The 23,372-nt window shown below is 41.7% G+C and overlaps 1 protein-coding gene across 6 annotated transcripts in view; it reads right to left on the reverse strand.

Moving 5' to 3' along the window:
• PEPD (peptidase D) overlaps positions 1-23,372 on the reverse strand; it is a 143,109-nt gene that overhangs the window by 78,617 nt on the left and 41,120 nt on the right. For all 6 annotated transcript variants that reach the window (XM_032701583.1, XM_032701584.1, XM_032701586.1 and 3 more), the window contains exons 8-9: positions 21,214-21,289; positions 19,763-19,809 (exon numbers count right to left, since the gene is read on the reverse strand). In XM_032701583.1, coding sequence (XP_032557474.1) covers positions 19,763-19,809; positions 21,214-21,289 — 123 coding nt within the window. The remainder of the gene's footprint in view (positions 1-19,762; positions 19,810-21,213; positions 21,290-23,372) is intronic.

Consider the following 23,372-nt stretch of genomic DNA (forward strand, 5'->3'; position numbering starts at 1 on the left):
TTCTTATATTCACTAACCACATTAAGAATCTTTAAAAACGAGTCTACGATCCTTTAATTAGTAATTTCCTGAGCTGTATTCTGATTTTATTTCACCTCTTAATGACTAACAACAACTAAAACCCACCTGGTAACAACAGCAATCTGAACAGCTTAACAAAAACTGGAATTGGACAATAATGCACGGAAGCAGCACAGCTGCAGAAGGCCAGTGCTGCATCTGAACAGGGAGGGGACCTGCTGGGTGGCTTTGGGGGCACTTCTGGATATTGCCCAGAGCAGCAGGAGATCCAGCTGAGGCTGCTCATCTGCTGTTACAGGCACCATACAGAGAATTGGAGCTTCTCCTCTGTCTGCACAGAGATGAGAAAGAATGAAAGGAGAAACATAAGGTGGCCAAACAGACTCGTTTGGCACCTCCTGGCAGAGCTCATCAAGGAAACACATTTTTTAAGTTCTGGTCCAAGCCTCAGCCCCTGGATTTGCTGATCCTTGTCCCAGCTGGTTGAGTTGATGGTGTCTCAGCTGGAAGCTTTCTTGACTTCTGCTTTTAGAGGAGCATTTATTATAACTCTAGTTTTCTGTTCTGTTCTCATATGACAACGTGCAAGGGAAGTTCATCTAGCCCCATTAACTAATTACCTGCATTAGCAGTATTAAAAGCCCAAGTATTTTTCATACCCCAGGATGTATAGGCTATATGCATTGTCACACTGGCACTTAGTGATGCTTTTTTAGAATTCATACCATCACTAAGGTTGGAAAAGACCTCCAAGATTATCAAGTCCAACCTTTAACCAAACACCACCTTGTCCCTCACCCCAGAGCACCCAGTGCCACATCCACTCCTTCCGTGGACAGCTCCAGGGGTGGGGACTCCACCACCTCCCTGGGCAGCCCCTTCCAGAGCCTGATCACCCTTTCCATGAAGAAATTCCTCCTGATGTCCAACCTGACCCTCCCCTGGTGCAGCTTGAGGTCATTCCCTCTCGTCCTGTTGACCATGTGTTCTGATGCCCTCACACCTCCACGATGGAAATCTTTAACCTCAAACAAAATCATACATTCAGGCCAATTCATAATTAATTTACTAAGGAGTCTCATGTGCAATAAATCCTTAAATAGGGAATACCACTTGACTTCACAGCAAATTAATCTGATACAGTCTCCTTGCTAGAAAAAGATAAAGTATACAATATTCTATGACCTACCTATTTTTATTCAGAATAAAGATGATTATATAAGCCATGTATGGCTTCTGAGCTTGCTGTCTACAACTCTCAGATATTATCCTCTTTGAATAAAAAAGGAATAAACCAACAAGAAAGCAAACAAATAACAACTTACCAAGCTGGTGAAATCCTAGTGGCTTCTCACGCTCTTAAAACTAAAATGCTACCCTTTTGCTTCCCATTTCCCACTCCTCTTTCCTGAAAACGCTGTTAACATGAGGAATCTGTTTTTGTTTTTACAACTTCTTGATTTACTCTGCATTGGATTTTTGCAGTAACAGCAGGTTCACATAAAATTTGTGTAGATTCTTTGCTGGGTAAAAATCATATCTATGTTTACTTCTACTTGCTTTTATGTTTAGTAGCCTTATAAGTATTCATTTTCCCTAATCCCTTTGGCCTTCTGTATCTTTCAACCAAGTCTCCTCACAATCCTGCACTCTGAGTCATAGCAGCACTTACCTTCTCTAATCAATCTGAAAATCAAGACCCTTGAATGCAATTATAAATACTGATTTTTATATTGCCTAGACTTCTGTGTCAAAAGATGAGAACCACACACCAAATCCCCACTAAATCTTTGTGTGCTGCTGAGGCATTTTCCCACTCACCTGTATTTACTGATACTGAAATCTGGGATGTGCTGCTGGGTAACTCCCCCTTCAGTGGCCTCACCACTGTGCTGAGGGAAACAGTCTGTTGTTTCCAGGCTGTGGATGACACACACACCTCTTCTGCTGCAGACTAAGGACACATGAGACAAACCCTCAGGTAGGGGTGTTGGGGCAGTGGCTCAGTCTCACTGGGGTTCTCCCCACCTCTGCAGGTTACAGATGTTTTGAAGTTCTCTGCCAGCCTCTTGCACGTAGATCAAGGGGGATAAATGGGGAACAATGGGTCTTGCCAAGAAAACTTGGGACAAGTTCATGTGTCTTCTCTTCCCAAAACTACGACTGTAGGATAAGGAATGTAAAAATCTTCAGAGGCTGCTAATAACCCCACAGGGCACTGCTGCTCAGTCTTTTGAGAGAGATGTGTTTTATACCCGTAATGACAACTCCTGAAGCTGCTAAAGCATGTAAGATGTTGTGCTCCAGCAGAGCTTATTTAAAGCAACTTTAAATATTAGAGAGATGTGTGTGTGTGCACACTTACATCCTCTAAAATCAGAAATACATACCAATAATATGTTAAACATATACAGAATCTGGCTAGAGTACTGAATTTCATTCTTCTTTCACCCATGTACCCAGTTTCATTAAATCACACCTTTCAGGCTTTCCATCATCTAATAACTTCGTCAAAGAAGAGAAGGCATTTTGGAGGCTAACTAGTGCTATTTAAAGAATAACAGTATTCCTTTTGGTCTCTTTCCAACCAACTGGCACAAACCCTCATTAACAAAGGCTCTGACAGCCCTGTGTCTGTGGAAAGCCCTCCTGACTCTCTCAGCACTTTGCAATATTGAACAGAGCAAGCTCCGTGCCAAGTACCCAGATCTTGAAAACACGACAGCTTCATCTCTTTCAGAATTTACCCATTCGAAACCCACAGGTTTTCAGCTCTTAAGAGGCCTTAAATTCTCCCTGCAATAAGAGATTGTCATTCCTCGATGCTTTTAGGACAAAATGTTCAAAGGGAACAAACAAAAGATCAGGCTGATTACAAGCAAAATTCTGAGCTCAGGTATTTTTAATTTCTACTCTAATCTCAATTTTGTTCAGCTTCTCTACTTTATAAATAATTTCTTGACCACACTCCTTTCACTACTATTTTCTGAACTATCCTCTCTGAGGTTCATTACTTCCTGTTATAATCTGCCCACATTTCTATGAAACATATATACCATAGTGGGACAGATACTGTGAGACACCTTTCCTTGGTTTAGTACATTGAATGTGGCTGAAAACAGGCAAGAAAAGATTGAAAAGATACAAGTGAAGAGGGAAGGAAGGAGGAAGGAATAAAGAAGCTTGAAGGCTTGCTGTCTGGTGTAATTTAAATAGCAAAAATGCCAGCCAAGTATTTTCAAGCACTTTCCAAAAAACAAGATACGAAAACAGAGATGTTAAAAATGAAGCTGAAACTGATGTCTAATGCCACTATAAGTCTGGAAAGTAGAGAAGTTATACTTTCAGCCATGTTTGAAGTATTTATTCAATGAAATGTCATTATTCCTATCAACAGCCCCATCAGACCATTCTGTCACAGCACGGGGTAGCATCGAAGTCTCAAGGCCAATGGTTTTTTCTGAGTCTTTTGCCTAAGATCAGGTATGTATTGAAAAAAAAAAATACATCTTCCCTCTTCTTTCCCCAGTTCTTAACAGGTTTCTTTTTTCTATTATTCCTTGAAGATGTTCCTCAGTACAGACTGAAAGTTTATGTTGTTCACACTCAGGACCAGTGTTACCACACAGGGTTTATAAGTATATCTCAGTCAGCCACACTTCTGGGGAGTTAAACAGATACTTTGCTCTTACAATACAAATCAGCAAGACTAGTGGCTTCAAGTAAGTATTTTTGTTGGCAGAATGCTGTGTGAACATTACTTTTATCAAAACCATGTGCCAACTCACCCCACAAATAAATTGCAACCTCGTAAAATTGTCAAAATTGTATCCCTTAGGAGCAACAAAAGTTTGATTCACATGCACTTTCTGCATTGTAAAATATTTCATATGTTGTTTCTCCTATGTAATGCATAATAGGCTACATGGTTTGATTTATACTTTGGGATCCAGTACATCTATTAACTATGTAAAACACAGCACATTGAATATTTCACAGTTCACGCTCCGAGTTTCAATTATTCCTGACACAGAAACAATGAATGGGTGGAGGCAAGAAAGCATTGGGGGGGAATCAAAAGAAACAAACAAACAAAAACCTCCAACCAACAACAACCACCCAGACGGCGGTGGGCACTGCCCAGGCTCCCCAGGGCAGTGGGCACAGCCCCAAGGCTGCCAGAGCTCCAGGAGGGTTTGGACAACACTCTGAGGGACAGGGTGGGATTGTTGGGGTGCCTGTGCAGGGTCAGGAGTTGGACTGGATGGTCCTAGTGGGTCCCTTCCAGCTCAGGGTATTTTGTGATTCTATGAACAAAAAAGAGTTGCCTGCTGACTACTGCAATTCTAAATCATTCCAGAGTAAGGCAGGAGCCAGACTAGGGAAATATTAAGAACTGAGAGACCAAAACAAATTCAGCTACCAAAGAAGTAGCATCTTTCCAGTATTGGGGTGGGAAAGCATTTTAATCCATTCCTATACCATCATTAACATTGAAAGTAATATTTCTATGTGAGCTGAGAAAAAATATTTTATTATGAATAAAATATAATAAATTAATTTGAAATATGAGGAGGAAATAAAGCTAGATAGATTGTTACTATGAATGAAAACCTTACCTCAGTTAGGAAATTAACAGTTTTGGAAATGAAGATCATATATGCAAGTTATTATCCACTTTTCAAAAAAATCCCAAACAAATCCTTGTTAAAAGTCCCTTTAGAAGAGTCTATCATGTGCAGTAAAAACCCCTGACATTATCTGCATGTCAGTACAGGAACACTGACAGCATCTGTGCACATCACAAAAGTCAAACCTGTATATCTGAACAATTCTTTCAATTTTTCGGATGACGAAAACACAAGTTTTCTGGATTTTAACAGTAAATAAATTGTTCTGAGTGGTGGAAACAACTGCTCTAATACACATGTTAAAACATAAAGATCAGAAAGATGAACCCTTCGTTATGTTAAAGTTTTACTAATGTACCAAAAAAAAAGCCTGTGCATGTGAACAGCAAACATCCAGGTCCCCAAACAATGGCACTGCCTCCCCAACAATAAAAATGACAAACTACACCCACAGCTGCACTACACCCAAACTCTGTAACAGATCAGATTTAAAATTGAGCAATGCACCGAGGCAGCTATTAGTCTTTCAACTCAAGTGTCAACTTCAAACAAATTAAGGGCTGAGCAGTCTCCACCAAACGGTGCCTTGACAATTACAAACTGCATTTCGAAATCCAAATTCCACTGTAATATTACTGAGCAAGTTTTCTGAACTGTAGTGATTTGCTTGATTTAAAAAAAAAAAAAAACAACAGTGTTGAACGTGGTTCTGCAAGCTGTCACATCCACTTCACCATCCAATTCTTTCAAGGAAGATAGAGACTGGAGATGAAAGAAATGGAGATCAGAGCAGGAATTTGATATACAAGAGGCTGGAAGTTACATCACACATGCAATCCTTGTCAAATTCCTCCAACTACAGCTATGTACACATAATCTACAGCTAAGATGAATCAGAATATTCTCCAAGAACCAGCATGATGTGAACCGTATCTCAGCAGGAAGCCACAAAGGAATTGGCCAATAGTTGAGATTTTTGCACACCATCATCCATTTTCAGCACACGCTCTTGGAATTAGGGAAGACAAGTAAGCAGACAGTAGCAACTAATTGTATGGCCCTTTCCTTTCCCTTGGAGGTTTATTTTTTCTCTTCAAAGCTTTACAGATTGATTGTAAAGCCATGCTGTAAATCAAAAGGGAGCCACTACTCATTACCTAGTTAGAATTTCCTGGGCTCTTCCTGTGAAGCCATTTCTCTGCTGTTTGATCCAAGGGCCACCGGCAATGTCTACAAGAGCACTGCCTATTAGGGCAGCTCAGACACATTTTTTCCCAGATCCATTTTCAGCAGCTTGATGAATTTCCACCTGCTTCCAGTTCTAAAGAGAACCACCAAGACATACGATTCATGGATTCAAAATACTTGTTCAGGTTGAACAAAGAAACAAAAATATACGTAAAACCAGCTGGGAGTGACTCAGAGTAAAAGCAAGTGGAGTGCCTGGTCTGCTGGTGCAGACCAACATGCCCAGCTGCGACTACCTACACTCCATCTAAAAAATAAAGGAAGTGACACCTTTTTCTTTTTTAACAGAAAATGAAGATTTAAAAGTACTATTGCCACTGTAAAAGTTATCTCTCATCAAGGAAAAATACATTAAACGACACAAGCATCCTGCTTATCTCTATCAGCTTCTAACTTTTCTCCTGATGTATGAAAGATGGCAGAGAAAGTTTTATTTTCTGGGGTTTTTTAATCTCTGAAATACATCAAGCCTCTTCTTCCCACTCCTGCTGGAGGACGCTACTCAAACAATCCACTTCTATTTTCCAGTCCTTCAGCACACAACAGTGCACTCAGTCCTTCACTCAGGTCCTTCCTAGACAAAAGTGAATACTTTAAGCCAAATTTCCATCACTGCCAGCTTTGAGAAGCCCTGTGCCTCTTGTTCCAGTACAAACAGTGAACACAGCTACGAAGAGCAGGTCTCTGGCAGCAGCCCAGACATGACTGACCGAGCCCCAATGGCTACAGGAGGAACCTGAAGGAGTAGGGGTGTATCTCTGGGATCTGGGGACTCCTCTGAGAGGGCTGCTGGATGCCAGCAAAGGCCTAATGAGCAGGTGGGGAAGCACTGAAGGAAGATCAATGGCACCTGATAATGGTCTGGCATTTATTTGGAGTGGCAGTGGTGACAGCTGTGATCTGCCATGATTTGTAGCTCTAAGTCTGGAGCCCTACACCCCACTCAAGGGTGGGTGGATCAAAGCAAAGCCATCAGCAGATTGTCAAGATGCAAAGCAGGATCACCTGCCTGAACTGGTGCCACTGGCACCTCACAGTCCCCACTCAGCCCCACTGAGCACAGCCAAGTGACCTGCACAGTACAAACCTGTAACACACAACCTTTGTCCCACACAGTCCAAAGAGAAACACTGGGACAGTCTCTCCCTGCACAAACTTACACCCACTGATTTTTCCAAGCTGTCTTTAGAGCACCAAAGCAGTGGCAGAGGGCATAACCCTGCCCCTCCTCTCTGTGTCAGCTCACCGAGCAGGAGGGGAAAGTGGAGCAAGATTAAAAGTATAGACTGAACCTTGAAGGAGTGAATACAACTGGCAAACAGCAAAGTAATTTGGCCAAAAATAGCCCACAGGGATCATGCCCACAGGGGTAGGTACAGCCAGGGTGCCTGGAGCAGTGCATTCTGTGTAGATCAAGTGGGATGACATGCAGGAGGTTACAGGACCTAAGCTACAGAACATCGTAACAGCAGAGCGCTGTGTTTCCCCATAATATATTGGAATAAATTTTTCAATGCTTGTCACAATAATACGGAATAAAGTTCTGAACTGCTGAGAGGCCTCACAAAATCTTTTAAAATTACTTATGCATGCTAAGCAAAACTGAACCGAAAACTAACATAATTTACTGGAAAAAAAACTGTCACATCGCACTGCGAGCTCTACATAATAACTACCCACACAAATGAATCTGCATCCTTTAGAAAGTGAAAAACTTATTGATTTTTACTTTCAAGGTCCTATCTTCATGTCTCAAAACGAGAGCTTCTTAATTTAATGTTGCTTGAGACTATTTTGAGTATCATCAATATTTTATATTTAGAAACGTACAAATCACAAAACAATGTGATATATACAAATAACTGAGAAAAAAAAGTACAAGTAAAGGTGACTCATCCCGTCCCAAGGTTGGTATATATTTGGGACCCATTTGTCTTTATGCCTCACTGCAATATTACGGTGACTGAATGGTGCTTCTTCCTTGAACCTCAGTGACAAGGTAGCACAACATTCCCCCTGCCATCTCACAACTAGTGTCACTTTGCAAAAGTCTTTGAACACATGATGCAAGACCTATCCATTTTGTCAACGTTTTGTCACAGTTAATGACCAAACCGTACTCAGCACCAAAGAACACCCATGAGGAAACAGGGAAGGGGCAGGAAATCTGCTGGGTTTGGATCTGTTATTTAAGTAATAGAAAAACAGTATTTTAATTTCTGCTAGGAATAATGCACAGGCTTTGATTTGACAAGGCTTAAACAAACACCAGAATTAAGGCAGCAGAAATGCACACACACGTTGCCTCTCTCCCAAAGGAAGCAGGTTCCCCCGGAGGCAAGTGTCAGCTCCCGCTCCCCACCGCTTCCCTCAGAGCCGGGCTGAGGATGAACATATTGCTCTTGTTCACCCAAACATGTCACTCAGGCACACACTGAGTGTCAGATCCAACCCGTGTTCCTAAGCAACCCCACGCTCCCTCCACGTCCTCCCCCCACTGCCACCGGCAGACAAGAGGTTTTAATCGTCAATTCACACTGCATCCGATGTGGAAGAACCCATCAGGAGAGGCCCGGGCACAGCACTGCATTAAGCAGCATCAGCTGCTTCACCAAGGCATGCAGTCTGTAACGAAAAAACAGCATTTTTACCTTTGAGTTGTTTATAAAGAGAAGCTTTTTTAAAAAAAAAATCCTGGCTTAAACAGAAAATAATGCAAATACCAGCTAAAAATTTTTATTCTTGCCAGCAGGTATGGAAACATTCTGTTAGAGGTACTGAGGGTTAAACTTTTTTCTGACATTTATAATATTCAGTGCTGGAAAAAAGTCTCTGCAAAGAATAATTGCTCCCACAGGGACCAATCCATGGGTCACAGTTTTTTGCGCTTGATGGCAACAGAGCCTTGAATGAGATTTTCTATAAAACCCAGATTTAAGCTAGCAGCATAATCACAATGTTTGCCCTAGCTCTAGAAGCTGAACTAAAGCACCACTTCTACAGTGTAATTATTCTACATATGTTCCAAAAACCCATGGGGAAATTTTATTATTCAGAAGAATAAATAGGGTAAAAATAAATGGTTTTTAATTTTAGCCAATTTTTACCCTCCTTATGAATTTTCATTTTTCTTATGCAAGTTTAAGTCCATGGGAGAAAGGATTTGCCTTGAAGAAATAATTAAACTTTCATCTTCAGTTATGCTTCTTAGCAAATACACAGCCACCCACACAGCACACAACGCACAAGTGCTGTTCAGTGACACTGAGTGCCAACACAATCACCAGCGCTTCATAATCTTCCTTTCAGTTTCAAATTGGATATTTGAAGTCTGAACTTCTGGTCAACAACCCAGAGCAAGTAGAAATGCAGTAAGGGGGCTTAGGTTAGAAGGAAGTTGGTCTCTTAGTATAGAGCTTAATTTGCCCTCAATAGTTTTTTGAATATTTGAGCTATAAGGCAGTAATCTGTCATTTGGGATGTGCAAATCTACTAATTTAAGGATAATAAAAGATTATAGCACTCAATTTATGATGACAGTGTCTGGACAAGATGTAGTTGGCTGCAGAAGTCAGAATTTTTCAGGGCAGGGGAGGTGAGGAAGCAGGACTCCATCTGGTTCAGGAACATCCAGGCACATTTTGCAACTAAGCCTACACCTGCTTCAATTCCTGGGAACATCTCAACACTCCATTCTTTACGCAGGGACCAAACAAATGATTGCACAGGTGCTCTGTAGGCAGGTCCCCTCATTGGTAAACACTCTGCACCCTGTTCACAGGGTCCCACTGACCCATCCACTGCCCTCAAGCCACACGCCCTCTCAGCAGACGCTGCTCCTTTTGGTCGGAGCACAGGCTGCTTTCCAGCACCTCAGCTGGCTGAAGGGAAGGGCAGAAAGAGCAATCACCAGCAGTGAAGTCAGAGGTTAATGCAGACTGATGGGCTGAAATGGGATTAATTTTCACTTGTTATTCTAAACTGCACGAGGGACCCAAATCTAGCTCCAAGGGCCTGTTGTAGCTGATAAACTCACTACACCAATCCCACGTGCTAGAACCATAAACTCACTACACCAATCCCACGTGCTAGAACCATAAACTCACTACACCAATCCCAAGTGCTAGAACCAATATGAAAATGAAGCACAAAGTAAAGCAGAAAACTACCAGAAAGAAGTTACAACTCCTTATCCCCGAACTCTTTCAAGTAACAGAGACCTCCTTGCCCCACCAGCCCCAAATAACCAACAAGTTCACCTGATCCAAACAAATTCTAGACCCCTCAGAGGTCTTACGGACACAAGTCTCTGATTTGCACTGGCAACACAAACAGCATTGGCCGGGACCTTCCTCAGTTTAATGGTTTCTTGTCATACAATACCTGCTTCCTTCTCACAGAGTTACTGATGAAAAGCAGATCAGTCCTCCCTCAACACACACATCTCAGAAATCTCCTCAAATCTTGCAGAATTGGGAAGCCAACTCCTGAACATTGTTACCATTTCCAACCCAAACAACGTATCAGTAACAGGCATGTTCTCCTCCTTCAAACACACAATAAAGACAAAAAATTATCCTGGAGAGTTGATCCAATGCAATGTATTACATCCAGCATCAAATCTTTCATTACGGAGGAAATCTAGAGATTAGACAGGTAAAAGGCCACTAACAATTCACATGTAAACTGAACTTGACACAGTCCTAACATTTACAGCTTACAGTTACACTGTGCACCCAAACAGCTCCACACCATTTTTACAAATTATCTACTAACAACAGACATAGGAATACTTGCCCACCTCTACCACTCAGTCGAGAACACAGCAGGTTCATTCTGAACTAAGAAAGAGCAGAAATCCAGTCCAATACTCCTGAAGGATGACACTTTACAAGGGGATTGTTCCAAGAGAGAAGTGATGGCAACTGTACCTTACACTAAAGGATTAGCTTATATCACATATCTCCTTAGTTCTTATAAATATACAGGTTTCAGTAGATGAATTGGAAGACACAGAGTCAGTTGTCAGCAAAGCTCTTCGTATCCCTCACTTGCCAAGACTGCCTCAAGGCTCAATTTGATTTTAGCAGAAACATCACCTCTACTGTCTAATATGATTCAGATTCCTCCCCAGTCCTAACATTTTCCATCACTTCTGCCTGACTGCCAGAGGAGGGGCCCTGTGGTTTGTGAACAAAGAAGGACTGGTGGGTGATGTGGTGGTCAGTGGCCGTCTTGGGCAGAGTGACCACAAAACGTTAGAATTTTCTGTACTGGGTGAAGTGAGGAGGGGCATCAGCAGGACTTCCACCTCAGACTGCCAGCAGCCAGGCTATTTATAACACTGATTGGCAGAGTCCCTTGGAAGTCAGTCCTGAAGGACAAAGGAGTCCAGGAAGGCTGGATATGGCCTGTCAGTATAATGTCTGTTCTGGGCAATGTCATGGAAGAGATCATCCTGAGTGCCATCCTGAGGACAACCAGAGGATCAAGCCCAGCCAGCATGGACTTAGGAAAGGCATGTCCTGCTTGACCAACCTGATCTCCTTCTATGACAAAGTGACCCATTTAGTAGGTAAGGGAAAGGCTGTGGATTTGTCTCTGTAGACTTCAGTAAAGCATTTGGTACCACCTCGCACAGTATCCTCCTAGGAAAACTTGCTGCTCATGGCTTTTATGAGTAGACTCTTAGATGGGTAAAAAACTGGCTGGATGGTTGGGCCCAGAGAGATGCAGCGAATGGAGCTAAATCCAGTTAGGGTCAGTCACTAGCAGTGTTCCCAAGGGCTCGATTTCGGGGCCAGTCCTGTTTAACATCTTTACTGATGATCTGGATGTGGGGACCCTCTGTGAATTTGCAGACACCTCTGCACCCTCTGTAAATTTGCAGACAACACTAAGCTGGGGGGGAGTGTGTATCTGCTGGAGGGCAGGAAGGTTCTACAAAGAGATCTGGACAGACTTGATCAATGAACCAAGGACAACAGCACAAGGTTCAATAAGGGCAAGTGCTGGGTCCTGCACTTTGACCACGACAACCGCCTGAAGTGCTCCAGGCTGGGGGAGGAGTGGCTCTAGAGCTATTTGGCAGAAAGGGACCTGGGGGTGCTGGTCAACAGCAGCTGAACCTGAGCCAGGGTGTGCCCAGGTGGCCAAGAAGCCCAGAGGCACCTGGGCTGTATCAGGAACAGTGTGGCAGCAGGACCAGGGAAGTGATTATTCCTCTGTACTCAGCACTGGTGAGGCCTCAAGTGCTGTGTTCAACTTTGGGCTCCTCACTCTAAAGGGGACATTGAAGTCCTGGAGAGTGTTCAGCAAAGGACAGCACGGCTTATGAAAGGTCTAGAGAACATGTCTTATGAGGAGCAGCTGAGAGAGCTGGGGTTGTTTAGTCTCGAGAAGAGGAGGCTCAGGGGGGACCTCATGGCTCCCTACAACTCTGACAGGAGGGTGTAGTGAGGAAGGGTCGGTCTCCTTCTGTGCCTGCAATGAGAGCACCAGAGGAAATGGCCTCAAGCTGAGACGGGGGAGATTCAGATCAGGTATTAGAAAAAAGAATTTCACTGTTCAGGTGGTCAGCCACTGGAATAGGGAGGTGGTGGAATCACCATCCCTGGAGGTGTTCAAGAGGCATCTGGATCTGGTGCTGGGTGATGTGGTTTGGTGGTTTAGGGGTTCCAGTGGCAGGGCTGGGTTGATGGTTGGACTGGATGATCTTAAATGCCTCTTCCAACCTTGCTGATTCTATAATTCTACGATCACATATCATCCTGTAATGATAACCCTGACCCTGCATTTTTCAACACTGCTGATAATGTGCACAGTAAAAAAACCACCACCTTCCAAAAGAGGAATTCTGCACAATTCACCCCTGAGAGAGATGATGCAACAACAGAAAACCAAACAAAAATCAAGCAAACAAAAGAACCATCACAACAAACATTAGAAATGCAACTTAATAGGCTGGAAGGTGGCACTTGCACACCATGATGATGAGGATGCCCCAAGAACAAATCTGGAAAAGAATTAATGCAGTGGGCATGCCAGCAGCAAGGAAAAAAAATCTGTTCATTTTCTTTTCACACGTGTAAAATGGATTTGATTTTCAGAAGGTCAGTGTGCAACACCACATCATTAATGGAGACTCTTGGTATTCCACCCATTTCCTTCAAGTTGGGCTTCTGGTCTCTGAGCATGATCCCAAGCAATTCTGGTTATAAAAAGATGGTCAACAAACACAAAATTCTCATCTCTCTGCTTCATCAGTAATTAGCAAAAATTACTGAGCTAAAGCTCAAGATGCAGATAAAGCCTCACATATGGTAGAATCTTTACTTTTGACTTGTCTGAACAAGCATGAACAAAATCCACAGCAAATAATAATCAGTTCAGCCTGCTGTCTTTTACAATGAGTTCCATTTCACATATCGCCAATCTTAGCTTGTCATTAGCAATGCTAATTAGTTCACTATCTCAATGCCACCCTAGATTCAGTAGAAACTGAGATCATTGCTAATTTGAGAAGAAAGTTTTTTCTGTTGTTAATATAACTAATAGTAACAGTCACCCTAGAAAACACCCACAGAAATTAATATCGCTTGCAATTTTCAATCAGTTACAAAATTAAAATAAAAACAGCGACTACTTTTTGAATTCCAAAAATATAATAAAGTGATAAGTATGAATTATCACAGCACTTACTATATTAACAACCCTGTAAGGACATACAGTGACACAGCATTTAGAGTTGGGTTTATCTTGCTATACAAGCAAGCCAGGTTCTGTATGCACACATGTGGTGTACATCCTTCCACAGCTCTCTTTCTGAAGGGAAACATTTTACAGTATGAGCATGGTAATTGTTCTTTGGTATCTGTGGGCTGATAGAGGGTTTAGTTTTAAAGCTCTCACATGATCCAATTTCACAATTTTTTTGTAGAAGATAAAAACCAATTATGTGGAACTTCAATCAGAAGTCACAAGAGAGACCTGTGCAATTAAACAGTGCTCTTCTACCAGGAGGTGACTGAAAGAGAGAACACAGGAGCTTGCTACAGGACCTCCTGAAAAGGGAAAATGCTGAGAGGTTACTGGGAATACACTGGAACTGCTCTGCTCTCTCCCAGCAGTAAATGGAGTCCATCACCAACCACACTGAACAGCAGTTCAGGCAAAACAAGTCTCAGAGTGCCCCCACTCCCCCCCCCTACAGGTTTCCAACTCCCACACTGTTCCTCTCAGCTGGGCAGAGGGAAGAGCAGGGAGACTGGAAGCAGGTATGGACAGCTGGAACCTCCCAAGTGGATTCAGGTCTCCTACAGCAGATGAGGTGCTCAGACAGGAGGTCTCCACACTCACAAATAATCCTCATTTCTGGTGGACAGAGTGTGCATACATATGCAATTGTGCCTCCGTATGTCACAGAAGAGAAACAATGCTCAGGGGTTTTCTAAAACCAATTTCTAAATTTAGGTTTATTTGGAGCCTATTTACAACCTGACTTCAGCTGGATTAGGAAATGAGTGGTGACAGCCTAATTTAAAACATCAAAGAACCAGCTGTACCTGAGGGAAGGTAGGCAGGAGGGGAAGGCTCCAGGAAGTGTCTCTCTGAATCCAGCTGCTCTTCCCAGCAAATATATTATACCTGACTTCCCGGTGGGCACTGGGCATGTGAGGCTCAGCAGCTCTCTATAACTAAGCAAATTAGCAGGGACCCAGCATTTGCTGTCAGCACTAAGCTGCCAACCTGGCCCTGGGCTGCTGTAGGTCATTTTGGAGCACCATTTTTAGGAAGATCTGGGGGATCCCTGCCACCCCTGAACAGGTACAAGTACAAAACCACTGGCTCAGCTACTCCTTCCCTGCTGGCCCCTGTGCAATCCCTGTTGAACAGAAGCTCCTGGGCTGCTGTGCAGTGAGGATATTCTGCTAAAAACAGAGATTGTGCCTGATCCACTTCTTCCTTCAACCCTTCTGCTAGAACTAGGTATCAACACAAATAAACAATATTGGGTACAGCAGGCAGACACCCATCCTACCACAAAGGCCCGCAGGAACAAAAGAAAAATTAGTGGATTGGGTTGGGAAAAGGCCACCTTCTGCCTCTCTCAGTTTTTGATGTATTTTCAAGTTTTCAAACTAGCCTTTTGATAGCAGCAATCTACATTTAAGACCCCATCACCTCTATTTGTGAGGCAGTCTGGGAAATAAGGCAGTCAAGCCACTTCCAGGCTACCCAACACTAACTATTAAAAAAAAAAAAAAAAAAGAAAAGATATTTCAGTAGCTGAGCAGATTGACATGGTGCTTGAGATTAATGGAGTGCTGGTCTGTTGTTTAATAAAAATACACAAATACCAGTGAGGGTCATGGCACAATTCAACACCATTTCCACACCAAAAAGCAATGGTGAAGGATTCACCCCTGTACTTCTGCCAGCTGCAATGAGAATTCTTATTTACTATCCACACACTCTTATGTGAAGAACTTCCAAAAGGCTATAATTGAGCTGAAATTCTAACCCGACTCATGAAAAAAACCAGAAATATTTTTAAAGATCCTTTGCTGCAGAAGTCAGCAACCATCTCAAAAACACTCAAAGCACAAATATCAGGAGACTGTAAGTGGCAAATACTGATTAGCTAAAATAATCAGCATTTTGCTAACAGGAAATACCCAAAGGAAAATAAAATTATTCCAGCTATTTTTTCTTTTTTAGTGAAATAACATGTATGTTTTATTTTCAGTTTGTTCCACTGGAGCAGAGGAGAGAGAGATAAATGAAAGATGAGAGCCATAATCCGTGAGAGCACTCTCAGACTTCCACAGATAGTGAAATTTAACACTGACAGATACGACAGTAGCTCATCTCTGGGTCTAAGCTCTGCTCTGGAATCAGGGACAGCACCGAAAAGAATAGGGATAAAGAACTTTTATCAGCCTCAGCTGGTAAGAGAGGCAAGGTGTAAAAATAGTCTGTAAGCATTGTAAACCAAGAAGAAAAAAAACCTCTGTAGCTGCTTTCTTGCCATTTTACTCTTCAAATTGTTGCTGTTACAGCAGCATGGGGTTTAAGTTTAGTATTAACCACTACAAAATCCCCACAATTACTTACCCTCATAGTAAAGAATTTCTTCCTAATATCTAATCTAAATCCACCCTCTGTCAGTTTGAAGCCATTCCCCCTTGTCCTGTCTCTTCAGGCCCTTGTCAATAGTCTCTCTTCATCCTTCCTGCAGGCTCCCTTCAGGCCTTGGAAGGCCACAATCAGGTCACCCCAAAGCTTCTCTTCTCCAGGCTGAACAATCCCAACTCTCCCAGCCTTTCCTCCCAGCAGAGCTGCTCCATCCCTCTGATCATCTTTGGTGCCTCCTCTGGACTCTCTCCAGTAGCTCCATGTCCTGCTGTGCTGTTCCCAGGGCTGGAGCAGCTCTGCAGGGGGGTCTCACCTGAGGGGCAGAATCACCTCCGTCGACCCACTGCCCACACCAGCCACACTCCCTTGTTTTAGAGGACTCCACTCTCCAGGATCAGGATCCACTTTGGATCCTCAGTACTGGGATCACAGTTATTTGCACAGTAACCCCAAGGTGCTCCTGTGATCAGCAGCAAAAGTTTCAGAGACTTCACATCATGTAGGGAGATGTCAGACAAGGGAACAAGTGTTTAGGCCTGGTTTAGTGCTGCCCAGCATCTCCAAGGCAATGATAACCACATCATCATTTCATGAACTCAGGACTGTGCACTCCTATCAGAGCACCCTCAGGGCTATTAAGGACAGCACAGAACCCCACAAACACAAGCAATGCATACTATAGCTACGTGTCCAAAATTCCTGGTGTAGGAAGTTGCTCACCTGCTGCTCCAGCACACACTTTCCTGTCATTCCCCAATCCAACAGACCATTCCAAGTAGCCACCCCAACCTTAAAAATGTTCCCCTCAATAAAAAGGGAGCAAATGAGGAAATGCACGGAAGATTCAACACCTCGTTTGGAAAACAGAAGTGAGCAGATGAACAGGCAACACCCTAGAAATTAATAAACAATCTAGAAGGGATTTCCAGAACTTTAGACCACCCTGAAACAAAAGACTGTAGGTTCTAATTAGTATTTTCAGTGTGTTTATATACATACACAAAACATTTTTATTTATATGTACACACAACTTATCTGAATTCTCAGATTTCATTCGCATGCTTCTCAAGCTGGAGATTTCTTTTACCATTTTGCTATATCTTAACAATATATTCACTACAGAGCAGTTTCATAATTAAAAGCCTTTAATTAAAGAAGATTAATTACACATGAGATAAGCACAAACACTAAACAAACTGCTTCAGAGAAAACCCAGAATCTGACCTACCAAAATGACTTTCTATGCAATTACACATGCTGTGAATTACTGTTTGTAGATAATTGCATGGGCTGTCTCCTTAAAGTCAACCGACCACACATTAAAGTTAAATAACATCAAACCAAAAAAGAAGTCAGGGCTGATTGGATTTGCAGTTAAATGTGTTCATTTTTTATATATCTCAGCACTAACACACTACTGCTTCAAAATAATTTCCCAGTGCTTGACCAAATGGACAAAGAAAAGGCAACATTTAGGTCCTACATCCAGTAATGGAAAATTTTAATTGCTTTTGGGATCTCTGGCATTATTCTTCCTAGCAGACAGGGTCAGACCAGCTTTGTACCCAACACTGCACATGCTATAGTCCACAATGTCAAAGAATGAAAGTAAAGCAATAAGAAAGGGGGGCCATTGGGCACATTTCAAGAGCTATCTATATTCATTAAAAAAAAAAAAAAATCAGTTTCACAGCCATCAGTGGGAACTGCAAGTGCAGGGGAAGAGAGCCACACAATTCAGAAAGCTTTCACAAAGGGAGTGGAAGCCCTAGAAACAGCAGAAAATGAAAAATTGCACTAACTTTTAATTGATCTTCTAAAGACAAGTGCGAATACTTTTGATAAATCCATCCAGACTATGAATTTTGCTGACAAAGGAAAAAAACAAAGAAACAACCACCCCTAAAAACCTCCATAACTCTACTATTTCAGTGAAAATTGTCTATTTTTGCATGTTGGCTATTTTTAGGTCTCTGAAAGTTCCCTTCTTAGACTACATTCACAGATACAGGTCACCTGTATTCAGAACAGAGATTTCCTAGACGGTTTTCTAACTTCATTTATAAACATTTCAATGATATGTTTGTTGCTGGAAAGGTGTGGAAATGACAGGTTTACATTTTTATGACCCTTTTTTCTCAAGGGAATAAGGGAACAGAAACCAGTGCAAGGATGAATTCTACCAGCAAAAGAAACTGAAGTTCTAATTATAGTCTCCAAGGCAGATGCTGCAGAGTAGTCTGCCAAGACCTCTTTTATTAGCTAAATAACCTCAAACTATTTCAAGAGTGTAATCTATCAAAAGGTATGGAAGAACAGAAGGCAATTTTAAATAAGTGTAACAACTGCTTTATTTATTTGTTTGTTTAATTGAAAGAAACAAATAATCTTTGCAAAAGGTTGATGTGTATGGAAGGAGCTAGCCAGGGAAGTATGAAAGTCCTGGAGTAAAAATGCAATATACCTCCCAGTCTTACAGAAAACTGTATATACATGTATCTGTTGTGTGACATTTAAATCAAACTGTCAGAATCGTGACATTTAAAAGCACCTGAGAACAATTCTGCTTTATGGAAATTTTTGATTGCTACTGACTTCCAGAACCAAAATTTCACTATCAGCATGTATAGCATGGGCAGTGAGTAAAATGAACACAAAGTTCAGGAGTAAAGTTGAAGACAGAATGTATACAACATGGTTTTTCCCCTTTTACCTGGTGCAATTCGAAGTACAAGCAAATTATAAGCATAAGCCTATAGCACCTGCAGAACTTTAAACTGTTTAAAAATGTAACATTAGTTTCTCCATATTGCATATGTTATACGGGTATTATTTGTCTTTTGAGCTACTTTGAAATCCTGATGACAAAGATTGTGGTCACTTTATTTCCCCCTCCCTGGGTGCTGCTCTAGCCTGCTTACTAGCCTTTGAAAAATTACTGCCAAGAAACAACAGTAACTGAGATATGACTGCTGTTTTCTATTCCTTCATTATGCAAATACTTTGAAAACAGAAAATATCGTGTGCAAGCTAAAAATAAATGGACTTGATGATCAAACCCATGCTTTATAACATAAATGCTGATGATCTAATGTAAATATTGATTCAAGTGAGGAGGCAATGTTTTGCTGAGGTCTAGACACACCATTATTGTACCAGCTAGGAGCAGCCAAAGCCCCCGTGTCTGCCTGTGCAGAGAGATCTGCTGCCTTCTCACTGACCTCTCAACTGCTGCAGGAACCCCCAGCAGAGGTGTGAGCTGAGCTCCTTGTACAGGCCAACTACAGGGACTGCTGGCTTGGAACTGCAGGCAAAATGCAGCTCAACACAGCCTTTGGTAAGACCCTTAAACACCCATCCTTGCAGTCTGCTGAGCATAACCAGGCTAAGGGCAATGCTGATCCACAAACACCATTTTATCAGATGCCTTCAAACAATAATAACAGATATTTTGTAAAGCTTCTGTAAATTGCTAGAACTCCAGGAAGAGAGGATTTCACTTAACTGTCACCAAAAAATAATCAATCCTCATCAAATACGGGTTTGAAACTGATGAATTACCACCTCAAAATAATAAAATAATGCTTGCAATGGCCTTCAAACAGCAATGAGCTCTCAGTCTCAACTGAATCCATGGTGCTGCTTTGTCTCAGTTACTGCTTCTCCCCACACTACAGAGAGAGAGACTTTCTCCTTTTTATTATAATTACTGAAAGAACTCTTACCTTTCCATCTCGTATTCTTTCATTCCTGGTTTTACTGCCTTCATTACCTGTAAGATACATATTAACATGGGACAATGATAGCAGGAGGGAATCTCATATTTATAAATTTATGACTTATGACTATCTCCAGAGGAACCTATAATACAAAAATATCATCTGTACTTTATTTAAATTTACATCAGTAGATGTATTTTAAAACTACATTGGAATCAATCTCATTTTAATCTTTATAAATGCTTGCAGTCTCCAGCAATAAAGCAAGTTTAATTGCCAAACTACTATATCCTAATGAAGCACAGCTCATCAAAACACCAATGTTTAATTCTGAAAGCTGTGGTGAACTTGGCAGCAAGTCCTTTTGTTTTACTTTAGCAAAACAAAGCTATGAACTGGATTATACTACAATGGAAGAGTCTCTTTTATACTTTGCAATCTGAATCAACTGGAAAACTACTGGAGTTAACACTCGTTTACAACTCATAAATCTTATTTTTCTTCTCAGATTTGCTAAGAATCTTTTATTCCTTTGCCTGTTTCTGTTTTATATAGAAATTCTAGGCAGCTGATGTACAGAAAAAATACTCTCAGATGCGAGAAGATTATTCAAGGATGATAAAGAACCGAGGAGAATGAATGCAAATTGATCACCCCTTGACTTTTCAGTTTTACAATGTTCACTTTAAAACGTTCTTACACTTCCCAGTTCAGCAATCTGAGCAGGAGCAAAGCCAACAGTTGAGTGAGTCACCCCATCAGCTGCTTTGACCTAAGGTCCCTTTGGTCATCACCACTCCCAGAACTCATGGCATCTCTGCATCACTACCTGGAGCACAGGACTGACACTGGGTTAATTCTGTCCCCAGCACCAGCAGAGCAGCACAGCTCCAGCGCTGGGTCCGACCTGAGCAGCCTTGCTGAGAGCCTGCACTTGTTTTTGCCACACTGCTGCAGCACAGAACAGCAAGACAGCACTGCCCTGGGGGCAGACCCACCTCTGAGGAGCAACCTAAGGACTCCTTGCCCTGTCCTGCACTGTGCATGGAAACACCTCTCCAGGCTGGAAGCACCTGCAGAGTTACCTGCTAGTTAAACCTTTCAGACCTGCACATGCTGACATGGGCCTGATTAATCTTCTGGATCTTTTCTTTCTCCATCACTGTACAGGTATTTGTGCACACAGGACAAACAGATTGCAAGCAGGTCACCTTCTGCTGAGGCTTCAGCTCTTACCCAAAACCACACTTCATTTCTCACACATCACAAATGCACCAGTGAGTTCAAGGACAATGCAAGGTATATTACTGGGCTGTAATAGGAGGGATATTATCCTCTTATTTCTATCCAGCCTTTCCATTATTTTATTACTAAGCAATTCTGGGTTGCTGGGAACATTTTCTGAGTACCACTGCTACACTAAGAGCAAAAATTATTAACACTAAAGGACCCATTACCTCTTTATGAGCTTCACTGGAGATTTTATTGGTGTAGCGCAGAACTTCCAACTCCATGTCTGTCTTAATCACACGACTTAAAGAAAAGGAGAACAGAGAGCACGTTAGGCTGCAACTTCACAACTTAAGAATACAAAATTAACAACCCCCTGAAAATAATTTGCATCACCCATTGTAAAATTAGATCAAGTACACCCCAAGAGCAAACAGCTATTACAGTATTCATGACAGCAAAGTTTTGTTGGCTTTGATTCAGCATTAGCAAAACAATCTTACAAAGGGAAGTCACAAGCATTTCAAACATCAGCCTACCCCATTTAATACTTATAAACAGGTGGTTCAACCAACATTTTTTTCAACTCATTCTACAATACATTAGGAACAAAACCAATGCATGTCTGCATTTGTCATGACTCAAACACTGCTTCAAATAGAACATTTCTATAAGCACACTTGATTTACTTTTTAAACACAATTTGAAACTAGTTTACATCATTAAATTCCCAGATCTCCAGAATTCTGTTCAGCACAATCCCAACTCCCACCTATTTGCAATACCTCAAAAGGTGTGCAGGAGGTGGTGTAAAGAAATGCTATTTCTGTTCGGTGTTAAAAAATCCAAACCATGCAATTCAGAAACCACAGCAGCAGTAATTACAGCCACAATCTCCATTCTTTCACATGCTTCTGAAGGAAAATAAAAAACAAAATCCTCCCAAAACCAAGCAAACCCCTAAAAAGCCAATCCTGCTCTTATAAGATAATGAATTTGTGTATGTTTATGTGCCTTGACACTCTCTTCTGAACTCACCTCAAAAATTTACCATTTAATTCTTCTCTACATGTATTTTTACCATGTATTTCAAATAAAAGCAGCTATTTAGTGTGACATGAACAGGAAAGCATTGTCCCATAATTCCTATTAAAAACCACCTGCTCTTTCCACTGCTACACACACCGAATTCCCAGTATTTTTCATGCCTATCTCAAAGGCAGCTGTGAAGTACATTCTTACTGTTTACAAAGTGCAGAACCACATCTCTTGAATCGCATGAAAATATTTAAACTGCATTTTCCAGCTCCACTCCAGAGTTTGTAGCAGTTACAAAGCACCATAACTGATGTGCTTTGAAACTGCCACCGAGACACCCCTTTTTACTGTACCACGCTCCTCCTCACACGGCTGTAGAAAACTATTTACTGTATTTCTGCTCCTGTAGTTCATTTTAATGAGTCCAGAGACAGGCTTCTCAGCCATCAGTGCCTCTGAGGTGAGATCAGAGCACTTCCCACAGACAGTGATTGCACTGCTACAGCTCAGCCACTCCCCTTCAAACCCAACCTTCTGGCAAGAGCAAAGGTGCCTTTGTAAAATCCCAGTATCGATCAAAACACATTTACAACAGAAACATAGCACAGGGGGATGGATTGACTTTCTTAGTCAATTGGAATATGACACAAAACAATCATTATGCACATTGAGAATGAGAAGCACAAGGTTTCAAAATGCACACAAAAGTGCAAAAAATTACACGGGGATGGTAAAATCTGCTGACCGTGGGTGAGGAAACAAATTTTTGCTTCTGTCTTTCAGCCCAGACATAAAGAACAGTGGCCCAAATACATTCCAGTTAGAATGAGGCAGCAAAGGCTTACAGATTGTTTTTTTTAAATCCTGTTCTTCGGAAGACTGCATGTCCTAGCAGGGTAATTTAATACTGGTTTGATGTGCCTTTATAGTACTTTCAATATACAGTACATATCCCTGATCTGCAAGTGCCTGAAAAATAAGTTGTTTCATAATTCAGTTGTCTAATCTCTGTTGGAATCTGCTAGTAATACAAGTTAGTAACTGCTCCACAGCAAGTGCAAACTATATTAAAACCCATTTTCCTTGACTTGGACATAAGGCTTCAGGGTTCAAGGTATTTATTTTAGATGACAATTTCTCAGGTATCTTTCTGAATACAGAAATTCATGCTCAGCCTCAGACACAGTTTTTTATGCAATGCAACCCCTTCATTTACACAAGGTCGGGCAGTGAAATATTTTACAGAAGATGTTTAGTCATTCTGAGACCAACAAAACCCACTACCCAACCATTAGCAGGGAAGAGAGGGAGGATGTGCAATTGTGCAGGGAACATGATCACCTTCACC

The sequence above is a fragment of the Chiroxiphia lanceolata genome, chromosome 13 (genome assembly GCF_009829145.1).
Source record: "Chiroxiphia lanceolata isolate bChiLan1 chromosome 13, bChiLan1.pri, whole genome shotgun sequence".
In the NCBI taxonomy this organism is placed as follows: Eukaryota; Metazoa; Chordata; class Aves; order Passeriformes; family Pipridae; genus Chiroxiphia; species Chiroxiphia lanceolata.